This window comes from Festucalex cinctus, chromosome 1 (genome assembly GCF_051991245.1).
Source record: "Festucalex cinctus isolate MCC-2025b chromosome 1, RoL_Fcin_1.0, whole genome shotgun sequence".
NCBI classification, from domain to species: domain Eukaryota; kingdom Metazoa; phylum Chordata; class Actinopteri; order Syngnathiformes; family Syngnathidae; genus Festucalex; species Festucalex cinctus.
In genome coordinates, this window is record NC_135411.1 from 29,720,324 (window position 1) to 29,742,575 (window position 22,252).

General features: G+C 41.2%; 2 protein-coding genes across 5 annotated transcripts in view; one reads left to right on the forward strand and one right to left on the reverse strand.

The window, feature by feature from the left end:
* The first annotated feature begins 238 nt into the window (after positions 1 to 238).
* On the forward strand, positions 239 to 5,570 carry LOC144022027 (somatostatin receptor type 2-like). The gene is made up of 2 exons (XM_077526465.1): positions 239 to 392; positions 2,900 to 5,570. Exon 2 carries the CDS (start codon positions 2,947 to 2,949, stop codon positions 4,060 to 4,062), a length of 1,116 nt encoding a protein of 371 aa, XP_077382591.1. The 5' UTR covers positions 239 to 392; positions 2,900 to 2,946; the 3' UTR covers positions 4,063 to 5,570.
* Positions 5,571 to 10,448: 4,878 nt separating this feature from the next.
* Positions 10,449 to 22,252, reverse strand: part of LOC144022936 (ubiquitin carboxyl-terminal hydrolase 22) — a 33,501-nt gene continuing 21,697 nt past the window's right edge. For 2 of the 4 annotated variants that reach the window (XM_077528178.1, XM_077528165.1), the window contains 8 exons: positions 20,812 to 20,971; positions 18,712 to 18,820; positions 17,177 to 17,335; positions 14,624 to 14,750; positions 14,139 to 14,230; positions 13,545 to 13,607; positions 12,665 to 12,814; positions 10,449 to 11,417 (listed from right to left, as the gene is read on the reverse strand). In XM_077528178.1, coding sequence (XP_077384304.1) covers positions 11,375 to 11,417; positions 12,665 to 12,814; positions 13,545 to 13,607; positions 14,139 to 14,230; positions 14,624 to 14,750; positions 17,177 to 17,335; positions 18,712 to 18,820; positions 20,812 to 20,971 — 903 coding nt within the window. In that variant the 3' untranslated portion in view covers positions 10,449 to 11,374. Of the gene's footprint in view, positions 11,418 to 12,664; positions 12,833 to 13,544; positions 13,608 to 14,138; positions 14,231 to 14,623; positions 14,751 to 17,176; positions 17,336 to 18,711; positions 18,821 to 20,811; positions 20,972 to 22,252 lie in introns of all 4 variants that reach the window. The other 2 variants (XM_077528172.1, XM_077528155.1) reach the window with 1 other exon arrangement.

Here is a 22,252-nt window from a genome sequence, read left to right on the forward strand (position 1 = left end):
TAATGGATTGTTTCCACCAGCCCACCTGATGATCTGTTGGTTGGATCATTGCACTAGTTGACCGTGTTGCCTACTAAAGAACACACAATTATCTTCTTACAAACTAATGCACTTCTTGTAATATTTTTGAATGTGTGTTTTGTGGAGATAACAATAAATGATGGCACCTCCTGTGCTTGTGTGCATGTGGGCTCTCTCACTCTCTCCCGTGCTCGTGCATCCTTAAACGTCTCCGCACTCTCCAGCAGGATTCACTTGTGCGTGCGCATTCGACACATGCTTATCTTTTGTTGTTTTTTGTCTATCCACACAAATGAGCTTTTTACGAGGACATTACATACACTCGGACCTCGAGGACGACTTCTTTCTACAAATGATGTTTTTGCACGCAGGTAAGGCTGAATCTTGGTGAATAGTGCATTGTCATCATTTTTTAACTAGGATTTTCCTCACATTTGTTGAATCCATGCTTCCATACATATGTTGATAAATGTATTTTTTTAATACAAGTGAAATATTCATAATTACAGTGTAATTATTCTCTATATTAAAATTATGTATTTTTTTAAAGTATATTTTTATATTGTTGCATAAAAGAAGATACAAGTTTACTTTCAAAACACGATGTTCAGCAAGAAAAAAAAAAACAACTTTCATCGTTACAGGAAGCCTAATGTGCATTCTTCCTTTGGTAGAATTAAAAATAAAATGTTAATGTATGTATTTTCTTCATATATATATATATATATATATACATATATATACATACACACACACACACACACGGTACTTACTGGTAATAATTGGCCAATGCTGCTGGTATAGCTAATCCAATCAAATGTCCTTCTGCTGTGTAAGAAAACGTTAAGCTTGCGTAATGAATCCTAACCATTGTAGGACCCCCCATTGTGCACTTCAATGTGATTGCAGCGCCCTTATTGGCAATACAATGATGCCAGACCTCATCTCCCTCATTCAATTAACTTCGACTCATTTACATCTCTACTCACCCCCTCCCCCCTCAAGAATAATGTGTCAGCACAGATTTGAGCTGTCAGGCAGGGATCGCTTAGCGCGAGCCCCCGTGGGGGAGATCCGGAGTTTGTGAGAATGTAACAAGTGATTTCCCCAGGCAGGGGCTGAACCTCATAATAAATGAGCACACGCTTCGTCTCGGGTAGTTAAATGTTGCCCATTCCTCTGAGAGAGCCTAACCACGCATGTTGTCAATCAAGTGAGGGTGGTGGTGGTTGAGGGGTAATTCACAAACAAAATCTAGGAGAATCCTCATACAGTATAGGAACCATCCACTCTAATCTAATGCTCAGTTTCTCAACCACTTCAGAAGCAGTATTCCCTCCAGATGGCGCTCTTTCTGTTTTGAATCCACATTTCATTGTGAATAAAGCGCAGATTTGAGTCTTTGTACCCTGTACCGTCAGTTCTCATTTACTGTCCAAGCTAGCGTGATTGAGCCATTTGAACTCCGCAACAAAAGACTGAACAAAAGTGTGACATGAGCAGCAACAAGAAGCAGAAACAGAAGTTCTGTTGAACTGTTGCTGCGCCTGATATATAGTTGTGAAGTTGGTACAGTAATAATTCATAGATGTGTTTACTTGTCTCTACTTTTTGGAGTTAAAATATTTATGAACTTTTGGCTAGCAACGAGTGTCTGCATGAAAGTGTGACGTGAGGCGGGACATGAACCAGAGGGTTTCTATTGGATAAAGGCGTCGATACACCAATCCGACGTCAACCAAATGTGACCGTCGCTTACCCCCTGTGTCGTCGGTCACCAACACCAATAACTAAGTACCTTCTGTGCATGCTTGAGAACTAATTCCCCTCCATACCATCAGCGGCGGATGTAGGCTACTAGTCACTATTCTTCAGTGTTAGAAAAAGGCAAGGAAAGCTCTTATGGGGGCGGGATATAAAAACAACAAACAACGCATACTCACGATGAATCCCCATGCGAAGCACACCCTCAGGCTCTTTACAGAGTATCATGTAATATAAAAGTCAATCCTACGTGATATATCCAGTTGCGTGACATCATATAGTGATGAATTAATTTTTTCTCTTCTTCAAATGTGAAGGGTGATAATGTGTAAAACGAGCGATATTGCAGCACTGACTTATATCATTATGAAAGTCCGTGTATTGTACATTCGTCACGTCCTGTTCTTGCCCCATGCACTGATTCATTAGCATACAGCCAATCAGAGTGATCAAATGTCACGACGGGTCGATGTCGATTCAACGTTGAATCTGCTCGATCGACTTCTGACGTGAAATTGGTGTATCGAGGCCTTATGTCACTGTGCCTTCTGTACAAGTATTGGTCAAGTCACAGTAAGAATGTCTACTATTTGGAACTGTTAAAACTACATTTGGAGAGACTTAAGAACTTTACCTAGCAGGAATAAGGACCAGAGTTGTTCTATTACAGTGCCTACTATGTACTTGTAACATTTTCGACTCTAGTGATTGATAAATTATTGCCGTTGTCTGAAGTCATGCAATTCACAAACTCTTCCTTAGCAACAACTGACTGCACACATACGAATATTGTCCAAGCCCAGGAGTAGTGAACTCCAGTTCTCAAGAGCCGCTCAAATGCATGTTTTAGATGTTTCTCTCCTCCAACGTGATTCTGCAGAAGCCTGATGACAATCCTGATCATCATCAGGTGTGTTGGAGGAGGGAAACATCCAAAACAGGCAGGACAGTGACTCTCGAGGATCAGAGATTCCTGTCTTAGCCATTGCTTTGCCTACTTAGTAGTACGGAATCTCAACTGTAATTTGTTGAACATGCTGGCACTCCTTGCAAAAAAGGTAAACATTAAACAATTTCCTATGACTCAATAATTATGGATTCATTGTGTTGTCAGCTTGCAGATAATTCCGAGAGGGAGACAGCGAGCGTGAGCTCAGCATCATGGACTCCTGGATCTTTCCGTCATCCCTTCCGAACATGTCGGAGCACCTCATGTACGACAGCTTCCTGCCGGTGAACGAGTCAGACCCGCAGTGGAACGGCACGGACGAGAGCTTCAACAGAACCAGCACGGTGGTCATCACCTGCATGTACTTCCTGGTGTGCACCATGGGCCTGTGCGGGAACGCCCTGGTCATCTACGTCATTCTGCGTTATGCCAAGATGAAGACGGTCACCAACATCTACATCCTCAACCTGGCGGTGGCCGACGTGCTCTTCATGCTGGGCCTGCCCTTCATCGCCATCCAGTTGGCGCTGGTCCACTGGCCGTTTGGCCCGGTGCTGTGTCGAGTGGTGATGACTGTCGACTCCCTCAATCAGTTCACCTCCATCTTCTGCCTGACGGTGATGAGCGTCGACCGCTACCTGGCCGTGGTGCATCCCATCCGCTCAACCAAGTGGCGCAAGCCCCGCATGGCCAAGACCATCAACGTGGCGGTGTGGGGGGTGTCCCTTGTGGTCAACCTGCCCATCGTCATCTACAGCGGCGTCATCACCAAACACGACGGCTGCTTCTGCACCATTGTGTGGCCCGAGCCTCAGGAAGCCTACTACACCGCTTTCATGTTCTACACCTTCATCCTGGGCTTCTTCCTACCCCTCCTGGTCATTTGCCTGTGCTACCTGCTCATCATCATCAAGGTCAAGTCGTCGGGCATCCGCGTCAGTTCCTCGTCCAAGCGGCGACGCTCGGAGAGGAAGGTGACGCGCATGGTGTCCATCGTGGTGGCTGTTTTCGTCCTGTGCTGGCTGCCCTTCTACGTCTTCAACGTCACCTCGGTGACGGGCACACTCAGCACCACGCCGGTGCTGCGCAGCACCTTCGCCTTTGTGGTGGTGCTGGGCTACGCCAACAGCTGTGCCAACCCCATCCTTTACGCCTTCCTGTCAGAGAACTTCAAGAAGAGCTTCCAGAATGTCCTGTGTCTCAAGAAGGTTGGCGGGCTAGACGAGGCCGAGTGCAGTGACAGCCGCCAGGACAAATCCCGAATTATGGCCGACCCCACAGAAACCCAAAGTACTCTGCTGAATGGTGATCTGCAGACCAGTATCTGATCTGTCTTGTCTTAATTTACTCGGGTTGACATGGCTCTACTAACTACCAGGCAGGTAGGCCAAGCTCAGCCACAGCCACCAGTGCAGGTCTTGCATGGTGGCCGATCCTGTGGAGACCCTGCTGAATGGTGACGTTCAGACCAATACCTGATCTGACTTGCTCCTCTTGACTCACATTGACATGGCTGTACTCACTACTCGTGTTTTTTTTTTCTATGGGCACAAGTCAACTACCAGGAATGTAGGCCAAGCTCAGCCACAGCCACCGAGGCAAGTCTTGCATGATGCGCAATCCTATGGAGACCCCGCTGAACGGTGACCTTCAGACCAATACCTGATCTGACTTGCTCCCCTTTACTCGCCTTGACATGGCTCTTTTCGCTATTGATGTTTTTTAAACTGGCACAGGCCAAATATCAGGCAGGAAGACTTATGCTACGTTCAGACTGAAGCGAAAATATCGCAACACCATGCTCGTCTTGCGTTTGTTTGTTCGCTGGGTTCTCAATGGAATTTGTTTCACTCCGCACCTCAACAGAGGAAGAGGAGGGATTTCCGCTTCAGTAGGTGGTGGTACCTTTTTGTAGCATTGCTAACTTGCTTCACACTTTGACAATTAAACAAACAAACCCACCAGATAAGCCGACCACCACACGTCTTCCCCCAAGCAATCGCCTTTTTGGCCCGGTCCTGGTACACGTAGACCGTTGTGTCGTACAGCTCCGGGTGCTTGCAAATCGCAACGATCAAGCTATCCTCCATTGCTATGCTACACGTTCTACACACAACCGCTTCCTGTGGTTTGTCTGCTGAGTGACGTATTTGGTGACGTGAACCATCTCGACACCGATTGTCTGTCGCTCAATTCAAGTTGCTCGTTCAATTCAGCCAATGCCGACGAAATGGTCAAAGTAGCGAAATGCTCGCCAGAAACGTCCCAAACGCGCCGCCCAGCACGCCATCGCGCCCCCCCCCCCGCGTAAAGTCCATTGACTACAATACAACCGCGCCATCTGAAATGCCTCCCCCACTGTTGGTCTGAACGTAGCATAAGCGCGGTAGTCATTAGTGGTCGATACCATTCTAACATTTCAAGGAAGCTGAAACGTACTCAACTCAACACGTTAAGCCTAACTTCAAAATAAAGTTTACCAAATACAGTAATACATTGACGGAAACCACTAATTACGCCGTCATTGTATGATACAACATAAGTGACTAGCGGCTACCTGTTAGCACGAGTGTTTGGCTAGCCAGGCTAGTAAATAATTCTTTTTCAATATTCTGGACCAAGGCTACTTTGTAATTCACACTCCATTTTTAACACATTCATTGCCAGACCAGCAAAAAAAAAATGCATCATTTGACGTCTTTTTCCGTCAATGGCAGTGAATGAGTTAAAGAGAGGGAATGTGCCTTAAATTGCACGTTGAGGTCTTTTCATTATTTAGAAAAAAAAAATGAAAGAAAGAAATAGAACTTTGTCATTATTTTTTTATGAAACACTTTTGCCCCTTACAAAAGAAAAACATTCCACTGAAAATGTCAAACAATGTCTGCACACTCTAATAATGTTTCTGCTTCATATTGCACTTAAAAGTTGTGTTCCTAAATCCTAAACAGCTATAGTAGACATTTTGAATTGATTTTTGTTTAATGGAAAAGGCGCTTTACGAGATAAATTAAGACAAAGTAGCCTACTACTTATTTATTTTTATTTATTTTTTTGGTGATGCGAAAAACGGTCCGATCTGAACCGTGACTTTTGTGATCTGTTGCACCACTACTATTCATCCATCCTGACTCTCGGCCAAGACAGTTGAGACGTAAATACAGGAGACCGTCCTTTGTCACTGGCATCTGTCGTGTCACGAGTGCGTCTCGCTCCGGCAGAGGCCTTCCATCCGCTCTAAATTTCAAAGTTCCCCCTGGTACCTTTTTTGCAGACTGGCTAGGGGCCTCAAAGTGAGGACTAGAGTCGGTACTTTGCAATGCAAACGGTCAAATATTACATCCAAGGGAGACCACGAGGAGTATCAAGAGAAGCACATTGTTTCTTCTCAGACTCCTTCCTTCCCCATGCAAATGTTTGCTCTGCGCTATAAATGAAATCTGGGCTGTTTTCCTCGGGGTCTGTTGACATTAGAAAATGATTCCTCAGGCGAATGACACATACACACACACACACACATGCACACACTTCCGTGCAGCTCCTGGATTATTTGCAAGAAACACGTTACCATAGTTTTGTGTAAATATGACTGCAAAACTCCATTTCAAAGTCCAACCTTCCACTAAATATTTTCCACGGAGCAATATGAAATAAGAAAGAAAAATGGACTTGCCAACTACTCTGGACTTCCGTTTAATCGCTTGATAATTATTGTATTTCACTGGTATATATTCTTTTGTGCTGTGCGATGTAACATGAGAGAAAAAATGTGCAATATATTGGAGAACCAGAACAACATGTGGACAACCAAATTACAGTAATTGTGTGTCGATTTAAAGCCGATTTTGTTATTAACTGCTTAACATTATGTTTTTGTTGTTTTTTTGACTGGATGAGTCAATTTCTCACAAAAATTTAGAAGGACAAAAGAACTACATGTATTTATTTTGTTAAAAAAAAAAAATCTATGTTGCTGATTACAGGTGCACAATTAAATGGAAAAAAAATGCAGTATATTAAATATGGAGGTCGGAATACTGGGTTTGAATACAACAAATTATATACAGCTCTAAGAAAAAAAAAAACATGAAAAAACACAAAACGAAAACATTGGACCATTTTTTCCCATTTTCAGTAAATTAATAAATGTTCCAAATGTGAATATTTTAGAGTTATAGTAACAGTCATTTACACTCACGTATGAAAACGAAAATCAGAGAAAGTGAAATTTTGCAGTGGTCTCTTAATGTTTTCCAGTCCAGTCTTGACGCATCTGTGGATATGATATTGTAGGGAATGAAATCATGAAGCATGTTATTAATGGGATCACATTTGTCTCGAACATGCCTGCATGATTTTCAATGATAGTAAAACGTATTTAACTTTTGCTATTATTTTTTTTCTTTTTGTACCAATGTAAGTGTGAAACATGAATTTGAGAAGGGCTACAAGACTTTTATCTTTGAACTCACAAATATAACATTTGTTGGATCATCGCATAGGGTTTAAAATAAATAAATAAATCGCAACGGTTTTAATGTGTAAGTGTCACACAAACATGACTAATCAAGTTATAGTATAGTAGTGCATCTTGTTGCGGCTAGAGTGTTCTATATTTCCATAGCAACAGTGACCACAAGTGTTAGTCCCGCTGAATAATTCATTTGAATCATAATACAAGAAGTGACTCTGTGGGATGACTAACACAATTTGTGTCCACTCCATTTCTTACAGTGATGCTGACAGTGCTTTTTTTGGACACCCATTTGTTGTTCCTCTGTATGAGACAACTTTTCTTTTTTTTTTCTTTTTTTTTTCTTTTTTTTTCTTTTTCATGAAGAGATCTACTCACAGAATTTGAAATGTCCAAATGTTCAGCTGAATTGCAAAAAAAAAAAAAAAAAAAATCCCCAAGTGTGATCCATGAAAATTATTACCACTTCTATTTCTTTCTGTGACTTTTCCCATTCTCGTGCAACCAGTGACACTCCAAGCATAGAATATTTACGTTACAGCCGAATATGCATTGTAACAAATACCATTACCGCAAATAGTGGCCAGGCGACGTTTATTTACTTGACTGCAGATGGGACAGGGCTTAAACTGGAGATTGTGCTTTCTCAGTTGCTGGCCCAAAATTGTGGAAATATGAGCTGCATCTGTAGTTTACATGCGCAAATTCACTTCCCGATTTGAAATCCGCTCCGAAAACAGTCTTAAATGCTTTTTTTTTGATTGTTTGTTTGTTTGACTTTTTCAGTCTTATTACTGGTATTTTATCTATTTACATGCACTGTATTGTTGCTTGTTATTTTGTATTAAGCACTTTGGTCAATTATGTTATTAAAAATGCTCAACAAATAAAGCTGGGCTAGATGGATTCATAGCACTGGAATACATTAAACAATGTTCCTAGTAGCCTATATTTGAAAGTACCTCACCAGAAACTTTTGTCTTAAAGTAAATTACAGCTTAGACTAACCCATCATTACTATGACATTCAATGAATATTAACATACTTACATTGATGTGCGTCTTGCGTTTTCTTTCCTGGTGTCGCCATTACCTCCACCTGTATTGCTGAGGGCACGTGACTGTAGTTGATTGAACTTAGGGAGGTCGACGTCTACCTTCACGAAAAGGGACCTGCAGCACTTGTCCTGACCCCTACAGGCTACAGAGAATTGGGAAACTCCTTTTGTCTTTGTCTCCCATCTCACCCTGTCAGTGTCATCATCAGAGAAAGGAGGTAAGCATCGTCATAGGTCTCCTGGCTTGCTTTGTCACGTTCTATTGTCACCCTAGTGTTTGAAAATACCACAACATGCATGTTATGAAATTGATTTGCTACTCTTGTAACACTTCCATTTGTTTAAACCTAAAAGCAATCGGCACGTTATTTGGGGCTGTATTGACATTTTGTGAGCTCCTATGACGAAAAAACATCACCTCCATGTTGTTTTACTTTTACAGGTTGGACAAGAGTAAGAATTTGCGTATGAATTTTGTGGGTGTTTCGTCTCCATTTTTAGACATTTAGCAATGCTAAAGTTTTGTTAGACTCCAGGCAGGTTAGCTAGCTCCCCCATCTAAAAACACACAACTATCAAGGCTGCAATTAATGTTTCTCAGAATGCATTGATTGTGATATATCTTGGGGATTTATTTATTATTGAAAGCAACAGCATGGAAACTGCTTTTCCCCTTAAGTTCTTAAAGTCAGACATCCATCCATCCGTTTTCTTGACCGCTTCCTCACAAGGGTCGTGGGGGTGCTGGAGCCTATCTCAGCTGGCTTTGGGCAGTAGGCGGGTACACCCTGGACTGGTTGCCAGCCAATCGCAGGACACACAGAGACAAACAACCATCCACACACAAGCACACCTAGGGACAATTCGGAACGTCCAATTAACCTGCCATGCATGTCTTTGGAATGTGGGAGGAGACCGGAGTACCCGGAGAAGACCCACTGGGCACGGGGAGAACATGCAAACTCCACCCAGGAAGGCCGGAGCCTGGACTCGTACCCAAGTCCTCAGAACGGGGAGGCAGACGTGCTAACCAATTATCCACCATGCCACCCAAAGTCAGACGTGGAGAGGCTAATCGAGAGAGACGTTTTTGGAAATTACTTGTAATGTATGTACAATGACTTTGAATGGACTAACCTTGTCTGGTCCCTGCACTGACTCCCACCATGGGAAGAGGGAGTGGAGAGGAGGAGGGTGTCGATATTGAAATTTGGGAAGGGTGGATTTATTATTTACCGATTTCTCCAAAACAAATAGATACAATTGAAAATGCACGCCAAAATAATTTTCCTGATTTTTTTAAAAAAAACAAAAAAAACTTAATGAGTGAAAAATGGGCCACCCCAACTGGACGATCTCTTTAATGTTGGGAATGATGGAGGAACCTGAAGCCAAATCACTTTTCCCAGGTGGTACTTGGTGTAAAAAGTTTACCAATCACAGCAAACCGTGGTGACATCATGTTTTAAAAAAGGTTAACCCCAAAATGTGTTGATAATATACGTACGTGTATGTACAGAGTGGCTTTTGTTCAGCAAATTGCACAAGTATGCTGAAATTAAATGGGAAAAAAATGCAAGACGTTTTCTGTGTAGATACAGTAAATAGCTGATTACAAACAGAAAAATGTCACATTAGCAACATTATTTAGTGTGAAAATAAAAATGTTCTTTTAAATCAAACACATGATTGTTTTGGTGATTAGTTGCATGCCTTTCTTAATGATCCCGTGTTTCTTAATATGACCAGCGGGTGTCACTATAACCCCATGACCCATGTGGTCCTATTTTCAAGGCGGTGGATTACGTTGTAATATTGCATTGGGCCTTATTTGACGTGTTCCTATAATGGCAAAGTCTACCACAACATTCCTACATTCTGCCTATGTGTATGCTCTTTATGTGAAGCGTGGTGTTTATTGCACTGCAGTGCGACACGCGCTGACGAACGCAACGTTTCCATGGAGAAGTTATCACCCGATGAGGCTCAGGGCCGTGCTGCCGCGCACGCGCAATGCAATCTGCTTTATAGGGCCACAGCACACAACATTAACCACAATGAGATTCCACTACGGATCCATTATTATCGAAGACCGCAGTGTGGTCACATGGCTATTACAGTACGTGCCATCATGTATTGGTCCATTAGCAGCACGCACATGCGCGCGCACACACACACACAAAACAGGTGAGCGTCCTTTTAATCAGCACCATCATGATCATATACCAACAATTCCACAAGAATGAAAGTAGCATATACGTCCAAAAACATTTCCAGTAACAGGAACAGCAAAGGACATATGATTCATGTACTGAAAATTATTTTTAAAAAATAAATCAAAAGTAGTAAACAAACAATGTGTCCATGAGTGCTAAAAAAAAAAATAAAAATAAAAAATTAAAATAATAATAAAAAAAAAATGTCCCTGCCATTAAGCAGATTTGAAAACATCTGAGATGAGGGAGCACACCCACGGTCCAAAGGGTTTCCATAGTAACGCTGGCCTTAGCAACAGGCCTGGCGGGCAAGTGTCTCTTAGCTCTTCGAAAAAAATAAAATAAAATAAAATAAAAAATAGATCCATTCATGATATTATAGCCATAAAAATGCTCTTGCAAAGTCCTTAATACGTTGATTTTTTTCCCCTCATAGTTTATCGTATTTATTTTTTGCTTCCCCATGATGCATAATGGTGGCCTTAAGAGTTAAATGCTTGGTCAGATGAGACAAGAGCACCGTGGGAGTTTTTTTTTTTTTTTTTTTTCTTTCGGGGGTGTCAGAATACTGTACTAAGATGTGCCCAGGGGATGTCTCCTCTTCCTCTTCTTCATTCAGTTTTGTCAAGTAGATGCCAAGAAGTAGTTCAGTGCTTGTTTTGTTGTTGAAAAGTTGCATGTCACACGTTCTCTTTTGTTTTGTTTTTTTTTGTTTTTAAATGTCCTCCACATTCACAGGAGCAGCTTTTTTTTTTTTTTTATTTTTTTTTTTTTTTTTTTTTTTAAATAATCAGTCAGGTAGTTCAGGTAGGCTTGTATGTGTGTGCGCGTTGCCAACTGTCCACCAGTGGTTCTTCATGGTCAGTGGTCACAGACGGTGGAGGGGACGAGAACTACTCATACTCCAGGAACTGTTTATGGTAGAATAAGAGATACCTACAAAAGAGGGTCAGGGTTCAAGAAAGAAAATTAGGAAATATGATATACAAATATGCACAAATGTGCTTGAGAACAATCTGATCTGAATGTTTTTGTTCATCTTTTGTTCTATTCCATTGTCAATGAAAACGAGACTTTTGTCGTGAGCAAACTCTCACACCTAAAACCTCATGACATGGATTCTTATTTTTATTATTGTTTTGTCACCTTCATAGAGGGGAAACCTATTCCTCCTCTTTTGCAACAGTTCCAAATTATTTGAATGTATAAATTTTACAACCAATTTCCCAAAACTGAACAAAAACAAATGTTGAAAACGCTCACCACCTATGAGATGACACGTTCTGACAAAAGCATAGCACAGAAGAGGTATGAAGACATCTGTGAAATACTTTAAAATTTATCATATAAATAAATAAATAAACAAACAAACATAATATATCTCTTAAATGTAGTTAAGTTTTTACATATCAGGCTACAATCTGAGAATGTTATTAGACTAGGAAAAGATGTCATTTCATTTTGGGAAACCCTGTATCATAATACAGTACTTGACACTCTGAGTGATGTAACTTAACTTTTGGCATCAAAACATTTAAATTGTTTTGAAATATTTATTTCAAAACAATTGCTACCTTACAGTATACTGCATATGTAATTAATATTAATCAAATCATGAAGTAGATTTTAACTTTACTATAGTCAGGCACAGTTATGTTGAAACTGTGCATAATGCCTACTACGGTATTTTAACCCCCTGTCGAGGATTGCAGTGGACATGCCAGATTGTGTGTCAAACCTATAAAAACACATCATTTGGATGATGTGAACACTTCTGGTTCATGATTGGATCCTAGCTAACAACCAATTAAAATTGCAAGTTGATTTGCATGATGTTCATGTTAAAAATGTTACAGGTTACAGCCATATTATGCTGGTGTCCACTATAACAAATAAAAACATGAGACAAACCCAGATATTTTTGCATAAGGTTATTTTGTGGGAAAAGAATCAAAATCAATTAAAAAAAATCCCCAAAAGAAAAATGAAGGGGTTAAAGTTGCAATTGGAAAGCTAAGTATTTTTTAGGTGGTACTGTAAGTTTTTTTCTTTTGAATATGAATTGAATAATTTGGTGTGAAAAATGCGTAAAATTTGAGTGTGGCGCTGCCGGCAGGTTGACAGCCACGTGGAGGCGGACTAACAGTTGCTTGAGTGAACGTTTGCGTGGTGCGCCTTCTCACCCTTCGCTATCAAGTACATCCTTAATGCTGGCCTTGGTGATGATGGCGTCGTCACATTTGAACCACTGGTCCTTGTGCTGGCGGATGAAGCTGGTGTAGTGGCCGCTCTCTAACGTGCCCTGGTGGTTGACCACCGCAAACAAGGAATACCTGGACATACAAAGGCAGCTTTTTTTTCTAAGTATGCGCCATATGTCCTCAAAATAGTGGAAATTGCGTTCAGGTGTGCGTGGTTTTAAAAATCTCACTTTTTTTCTGCCTAGGTTTGGGTTTCGTTAGTAGTTTGTACACAGGTTCTCACGCACAGTTTTATAAATGAGGCTCTTGGTGTACTGGTATAGAGGAGAGAATAATAAGATATTCCTTGTATTTACCATATAATCACCTCTGTATTAAGTAATCCTGAAAGCAATACTTGAATAAAAGTACAAGTATCTTAACAGAATTTCTTTTTTTTTTTTTCATTCATTTTGTTTATTTATTTCAGGCAGTAGTCAACATCAACAATGTATCAATTCAAAAAATAACTGCAGATTTTTTTTTCTTTTTTTTCCATTCATTTTGTTCATTTATTTCAGGCAGTAGTCAACATCAACAATATATCAATTCAAAAATAACTTTGCTAGTAGTCAGTATCACCTTGAAAAATATTACTTGAGTAAAAGTCTTAATGCATTTGATATTTGCCATACATAAGTATCAAAAGTAATTTTTTTTATATTAAATGTACTTAAGTATTGTAAGTCATTCTACATCCCACTTTGCATTCACTGTCCCAATTATGTAGAAGATTTTAATGAATCTTGTGTTTTTATGTTATGGAGATTATGCATAAAATATCCATTTACGCATGGATAGATGCGCCGATGTATATACTTACTTATTATCATTGTTTAACACGTCCACCGTTTGTTGATACTGCCCATTCATTCTGCTCTCTTTGCTGCAGGAGATAAGACCGGAGGGAGGTGAGGTCAAATAAAAAAGCACACACACAAGCAGCAGTGCTGCAGAACGTCCACGATGTGGCGCCATTGTCCAATTTGTGCACACCTATTTTTTATTTTTTTTGTCACGTGTCTCAAAAGAGATGAATGGACTGCTCCGTGCAGGGTGGGGCTGCACACTGCTGTATACTCACACACCAAACCTTGCATTCCTCGTCATTTAGGAATATTTGAGAATGCAGATGTCAAACTGAACTGAGAAACTCATACTAAGAATTGCTTCTATCATGTATCTGTATCGGGTTACCAAAATAAGGTCAAGTTAAACAAAAAAGGGGCTCCAGTAAATATTGATATTGGACATTTACAAAACTAAAATTAAACAAAACTAATGTCTAGAATTTCAAAGAAATGTATTCTACATACTTTGCACTCATTGGACGAAGATTACTTTTGCATCCTGTTACGCTGCTAACACTTCCAAATACAATGGGCAAGTTGTTATTTTGTGTGTTCTTATTGCCCACCTGGATGCCATGAAGGGCGTCATGTCCAGTTCAAGAGGAAAGGAAACGTACGTAGTGATCTTCCGTCGCAGTTTGGCAGAGTGCTCGAACCGCTGGGGAGGGCCGGACAGGGAGGATGAGAGGAAAAAAAAACAAAAAGAAGAATTAAATACACCACGGCTTGTTTTTACATCCAGCTGTGTGTGTGAATTGCTACCAGAAATATCAAAACAGCAAGAATTTGTCCAAAAACACCACCTTTTAGTTGGCCTGTTCCACTGAATTGCATAAATATATTATGAGTGTCCGAGTCTATGATAAATAAAACATGGATGACGAGGGAGCGCTGTGCTGGTGGTTAACGTCAAAACTATTCTGGGATGACACAAATGGATCCAATTATGGAACGGACAAAAATGTAGTCAGCGTTTGGCCAAAGATGCAATTCAATTGGTGCAACGGTTCTTCTGGTGGTGAGACAGCGGTAAGTGGATGTACGGACTCACTTTGAGATGGAAACACGCTACAATGGGCAGCTTCTTCATCGTCAGCTGTTTGGTGGACTCCTGGTAACTATGGCAACCGCCACACTTGATTTTGGCACTGCTTCCTAGATGCTCGGGCCGCGTAAACCTGCAGAAAAGTCACGCAAAAGGGGCTTACAAATGTTATTTTTGACTCCCTCCTCCATCCATTCATTCATCCTGCGTTGCATTGCATTGCATGTCGGTACACCCAAAAGCCACTCATCTTCGCCGGTGTTGCCAACGCCTCTATCACCACGGCAACCGGCCCTGTAGCTTTAACAGACTTTGCTGCAGCGACTAAGGGGGTGTGTGAAGAGCCGCAGCAGAGGGGAGGGGGGGAAAGTCAGAAGGAAAGAAGCTGACGGTTGAAGAGGGTATGAGGGGGAGAAAAAAGGAATAAGATAATGAGAAGGGAGAAGAAAATGAATGGGGGTGACATTTGCTCTGCCAATAACAGCACAGGCTTAGAATAGCCCTCTACTGTTTTGTGCTTAAGACATACAGATAACAATTTCATAATAATGTAAATCATTAAACAATTTGTGCATGATGATAATTCAATGGCCATTGTGATGCTCATTCTGGTGTGTGAGCTTCGGCCACCAGGGGACAATTTCACACATACATACTATGCATACAAGTGATGATGAAACACTGAAGAAGAGCGTCTCAAATAAGCTGGTATAATAATATTGTCGTTTTGTGTTGTTGTTGTTGTTTTTTTTTTTTTCATGATAAAGATTTTCAGGGTTCTCCCAGTGCCTTATACAACAAGACAGGTGGGCCTCCAGGCTTTTCTTTTCCAAGTTCATCCCTGACCACCAGGCTTAGCAACCCTTTTATTACATGAATGTGAGTACAGTGGTACCTCTACTTACGAAATTAATTGGTTCTGGAAGAAAGTTCTTAAGTAGAATATTTTGTAAGTAGAGACGCATTTTCCATGTAAATGCCCTAATCCGTTCCAGGCCTCCCAAAATTCAGACATAAATGTTTTATAACGCATAAAAATGCGTCAAAACATGTAACAAATACATGTTACAAATAGATTATTGCACAATAAATGAGAGCTGTGCATAATGTAAAAAACAAAGAACAGAGTAAAGAATAAAAATGGTCATTTACCTTTTTAACTGCTGTCCTCTTCGTTTTTTGCCCTCTTTTTGGTTCATGTTCTTTCAGAAGTGTTTTTGCCTGGTGTTTTGTAAAGAACTGATCCAAGAATGTTTTTTTTTTTTTTTAAACAATCTTCTTCTACTTATTATTTTTTTAATCACTCACTCACTCACTCACTCACTCACTCACTCACCATGTAAGCCGCACATGATCTCCCAGGCCGATAAGTGAACCTACGCCATCCGGCACCGAAGGAAAGTGACGGTTCCACTCCTCCACTTGGAGCCCTTGTTTTTTTTTAACAATCCTTCGAAAATGTCCAAGGCAAACATCATCATAGTGAGCGATCGCCCGAATCGTGAACACATTTTCGGGGTGATTCTTTTCAATAAATTTCAAAACTTGATGGAAACTTCAGGTACGGCGAGGTATCTTTTTCCAAAACAGGCCCGTCTCGTTGCAATTAAAAACTTACTGTGCAAGGTAGCCTTCATCAATCACCAATTGTTTTAATTTTTGCACAAATTCGGCGGCTGTTCGCAGCTCCTCCGCGTTGAGAGGAGCCAGCTGAGGTGGCTCGGGCATCTGGTTCAGATGCCTCCCAGATAGCCTCCCTGGACAGGTGTTCCGGGCATGTCCCACTGGCGGGAGGCCCCGGGGACGACCCAGGACACGCTGGAGAGACTATGTCTCTCGGCTGGCCTGGGAACGCCTTGGCATCGCGCCGGTGGTGGTTGAAGTGGCTGGGGAGAGGGAGGTCTGGGTTTCCCTCCTAAAGCTGCTGCCCCAGCGACCCGACCTCGGATAAGCGGAAGAAGATGGATGGATGGATGGATCGTCGGCTGTTAGTTAATAGTTACGTAAAACTATCGAAACACCTCATGGCCCGAGGGGCGAATGACGAGGACGCTACATAGACACATTCTCTACATAGACACACACTATTTTATATCTATGGTCAAATACTCTTAACCAATGGGATGCCAGGTAGACACATTCTATTATGTATCTATGGTCAAATACGGTACAGGTCCCTCTTAGCCAATGGGATGCCAGGAAGATGCCAGTAATAGCCAATGGCAGAGCAGCTGCAAGTATGTTGCGTTCAGAAAACTTTGGGAGCTGCGAGTAGCGGTCCATTCTGTAGTTTTACCTTCCGTATCCTGAAACTTCTTTCGTAACTAGAGGCAATATTTTACTGTTGAGGAGTTTCGTAACTTGAAACTTTCGTATGAAGGGATGTTCGTAAGTAGAGGTACCCCTGTATTGTCGTATGCTATTCATTGAATGTATTATTCATTTGATGTTGTTTCAACTTCCATGTTTCACAGAAAAGTAACTGGTTCATTGGATCGCAGCACAGAAGTAGAATGGCTTGAATCGGAAGCTTCAAAAATAGTTTCATGTCAAGTGTACCTGCGTAGGCAGTCTGTGAGCGTCGTGGAGCCCGACAGGTGGCTTTCTCCGTTGACTGTGACGCCATCGCCTCCGGGACTGAGGGGCCAGAACGGCGTGGAGGAGCCGGGCAGGTCCAAACTGATGTCCCAGAAGGGATCTATCGTCGTGGAAACCCCACTGCAAGGGTGGCGATAAGGGAGAGAGACGGACAGAGGACACGTTTATCATTCGAGAAGTCATGCATGGTTGTGTGTTTTGTGTGTATGGAGCTTTGTCACACATGATGAACCCTGATGAGAGGATGATGACATGAGTGGTAATAACATGAGCTTCATTTCCCTTCCATTTTGAAAACCAAATGTTAAACCTGTTTTATATTTATGCACACAAAACCTGGAGTGTTTTGATTTGAGTTATTTAAAAGGGGACAGTGCTATTTGATAAAACATAGAAAATCATGAGATAAAAAGAGTTATGATCACAGACTGTGTGACTGTCATGTGAAACGTATCTAGGGCTGCTCGACTATGAAAAAAAAAAAAATCACAATTATTTTGGCAATAATTGAAATCACTATTATTCAAACGATTATTTGTTTTTTTTGGGTCCAAAACTAAAATTCTTTGAAACACTATAATTGCAAGTTACTTTTGGATGAAACAATATTCAGTAATTTAGTTATTTTAAAATTTAGAAAAGGTGCAACTGTGTACATTTAAACAACTCAAAAATTAATATTAATCTTTTTTTCTTTTTTTTTTATGATTATGCTGATTTTGTAATTGTGGAGCGTAATATTTGAAATTGTAATTGAATTTCGATGAATTACACAGCCCTAAATAAAATTAGTAAGCCACCTGAATCTTGTGCTGTTGCCAGACACAAAGATGAGCAACTGGTTATTTTGAGTGTTTGGATTAAGTAGAAGTATGGTTATTATGTGTGTTGTGCCATACTGTCCATCTTGACTACACTATAAGCGCACACACAGCAATTGCATAGCAGATCTCTCAAAAAAATCAGTTAAGATGTTAAAAATCAGTATGTTGTCAGTGAATGCAAAGGGTTTGCAGCATTGATGGCAGTTGAATGAACCGATGAGTCATGCTACTGTAATCCAAAGAGGTGCCAGCAGGTGGCTATTGATAATGTGCATAACAGGGCACCCATTCAGTGCCATTCCTGAAGAAAAGATTCTCTTGCACAATTATAACTAATAAGTCAATGAGGATTTGATAGGGTCGAATTGGGCCTTTGCGTGTGAATGCTCCACTTGCTAACCATGTGCAGTTCACAATGAGCAGGGTGCAGTTTTGCTGGCTGGTGGAGCTGCTTTTGCAGTTCAGTGCAGCGTGCTGGTGTTAATGTGACAGAACAGCTCGGGGGGAGGCTCCCAAGCTTGAGTAGGGCTGCTGTCTAGACGACACCACCTCCTCCTCACACCCACCACTACTGCCAACTCTCTAGGGAATGGCCCCATGCAAAGGGATGAGGTGACATGGAAATGAATGACTTTTGTTGCGACAGAGCGCTCTTCTCTACTTTGTACTTACTGGCAAACCTGACAGGTAACGTCCGACTGGAGCCCCCCGGTGAAGATTTGGTCGATGATGCAGTTACAGTGGTTCGGATTGTTGGCCTTCTTCCCGTTGTCGTTGTCTCCTGCAGAGTACAGCGAGGCGCAAGGTTGAAATGCAGATAACTTTAACACCTTCGAAGGCCTCCCTCTCGCTCTCACGGGTATGTCAATGACGCCGGACCTAAAGTGTTTGGTCAGCCTGCAAATCTCTGCACCAATTGACTTTCCTCAATGTGTCGCCTCAGTACACAATATTGGCAGTCTCCTTCAGTGCGCTTCTTGAAAGTAAGATGGTGTGTATAGAAAGGAGAGCTAAGGTGTGCCTCAAAATAAAACACTGGAACTTATCCTCCGATTCGGAAAAAAAAAGCTTCTACTTGCAAAGTGCTTCTATTTCATCCCAGTGGCAGCGCACAAAAACACTCAAGAATCGACTTTAAGCTTCTATTGGTTATTCAGTGATTACCCCCACCCCCCCCCCCCCCCCCCAACCCCCACCCCCAACCTAATCACAGTTTTCTATTCAAATTCACCCATTCATGGTTTTTTTTGTTTTTTTACTGAAAAATCCACCTATTCTTGGATTTTTTAAATCTCTTTCTGTAACAGAAAAAAAGAAAAACAAATGCCACAAGATACTGCAAAAGCCCTGGTGAATAGGAAAGTAGTAATTGTAATTGTGTCAAGTTATGATAAGTTGATGAAATAAAGAGCTTTACATTGTATTTTTTAATGGGATTTTATACTTCTGTATAGTTAATGAGTATGTATTTTAGGGGTGTTAAAAAAAAATCGATTCGGCGATATATCGCGATACTAGGGGTGTTAAAAAAAATCGATTCGGCGATATATCGCGATACTACATCGCGCGATTCTCGAATCGATTCAATAAGGGCAGAATCGATTTTTTTTTTTTTTTTTTTTTTTTTAGGATTCGCACCTTGAGCATGGAAGAATGTTATATGAACGGAACATTAAGCCTTAATATTTTATTTTAATGCTGTTCAAACATGAAACAGATTACAACCTCTATAAGACTGAAATTTCAGATAAATAAATAATACATTTTCATATAAATCTTACACTCTACAAGCTTACTGATTAGTATTTTCTAAATTTGAATGAAAAAAAATCGCAACAATCGACTTATAAATTCGTATCGGGATTAATCGGTATCGAATCGAATCGTGACCTGTGAATCGTGATACGAATCGAATCGTCAGGTACTAGGCAATTCACACCCCTAATGTATTTCATGTTTTCAGAGTTTGTATTGCGGGGGACTTTACCTCTGGATCAGGTCGCCTCTTTTCCCCATCTTTTTCAGCCCTCTACACTCAAACCATCTCTTCAAACGAATTAGTATGTTCTTCAACGTATAAATATACCAGTGAATTTGGCATCAGGGACATCATCCAAGGACAGAATTAGTAGGTTTAGCTCAGTCGACACCTCGCTTGTAGACTGTTGACATACGTCTAGCATGACTGGCTCGCCGAATTTGACCCCGTCGCTACACTCATGAACATAAATTAAATGTGGTGACGTGTATCGAGGAGTTTCCCCATTCGTAATCGTAATTTGGCCCAACAATTCTCTTTTTACAGTGCACCTTCCCGCATTTCAACGTCAACAGACTCGGGGTTCTCACTAAACCTACTTTGTGAAATGGACCCCTGGACTACAGATGGAAATTAGTTTTCTGCTGATCTGAATTTCACAATACCCTCTTCTATGCCTAGCCGCTAAAACACATGACAAACATATATGTCAGTGCAAGTAAACAGTTGGATTCTAGTCAATCAATATAAACATCGGCAGCAGTGAAGGAGTTAATAACACATACGCAAGTATTTAAATTGAAATTTCATGCCAGATAAATACTGGATATCCCCATATGACTTTGTGGTGGCAATTTTGCAGGATCTCTGTGTGAAAGCGGCTTTACTTTTCAATTGACAGAAGTGCACACACAGACAAACCCACCCAGGTAAACACGTCCAATTACCTTCCAGCAATTGTGATCAAACAGACCCATTCGCTCGTCGCTATATAGTTGGGAGGCCAAGCTTACTGATGGTGTCCCCTTTGCAGTGTCGGTGGAGAACATCCAGCGCGGCGATGAGGAACTCGTGGGCGTCCTGCTGCTCGTAGCCGGCGAGATGTCGCGCGTGCGTCCATACCAGGTGCAGCAGCCGGAAGGGAATGTGAGGCGAACGGTGGCCCGAGTAAAACTGCGGGGAAGGAGAAGAGAAGTGATCATATCAATTTCTGTCAACCATGATTTATTGAGCAGACGGTGGTTAACATTAAACAGAGACTTCATCCCACAAGTTCAACTCGATACAACGTGTATGTTAGATAGCAGATGTCTGCTTTCAATTGATATCCATCCATTCATTTTCTATCCGACTTATCTTCACTCGGGTCGCATGTTAGCTCAAGTCTATCCTAGCAGACTGTGGGCGAGAGGCGGGCTGCACGCTGGCCTGGTTGCTAGCTAATTGCGAGCACATATAGACACCCATCAACAATCACATTCCCACCTTTGGACCATTTTCTGACATTGTCATCTCACCTGGCTAAGTTTCATTTGACTTTTGGCACAGTTTTGACTTTTGGGGATTCCACTGTACTGTATTTGTTAAAAGATGTGAATGAGCGCGAATTTTGTGTCACAGAGAGACAGTTCAATACTCAATCAGTGTCTGCTGCTCGCCTCGGGCGATGACGAGGGAGGTGAGCGATTACAGCTCAGCCGAGTGAGACGAGGCAGGCGAGTGCTCGTGTGTGTGCGTGCGTGTGTATATCATATGCGAGGAGGGAGTGATGACTCAAATCATTGTACCGCCACTTACCATCTGTGAGGCCGTATACACAGTTCAGTGAGATGGTACAGAAAAAAAAAAATGTGGGAGCGGAACAAGCAGCCATTACGTAACTGTCAGAGCCCATGACTTGTAAAAGCGGAGATGGCAATGGAATATAGTTTATAAATATAAGTGATAGACTCATATGTTTTTTTTTTTCAGGTCCAATACCAATTAGTAGTCAAGGAGGCCGATAACCATTATTTCAAGCGGATATTCATTTGCAGTAAAAGAGAAAATATTTGTGTCAAAATTACAAAAAAAACAACAACAAAAAAACATTTATTGAAATGCTATTCAGCATGTTTGTTAATACAACTTTTCACATTTTCAACATAAACATAAGCTTCCAGGGTCATCAGCATCTGTTAAGTTACCGTCAATAAAGTTGATAGCCAAGGAGTGCAGAACAGGAGCCACACAATGAATTCATCATGATGCACAAACTTGAATTCTTTACATTGTTGTTGTTTTTTTAAGCATAATAGTGTAGTCCTATTTTTCTTCATTTAAAAAAATGCCGCAATTTATTTATGTATTTGGTTTTAATGGGGCCTGGAAGGGATTAATTGCATTTATTCCAAGTTTTTTTTGTGTGTGTTTTTTTTAAGCTCATAGTGTGGGTCAGAAACGACTTAAACTCCT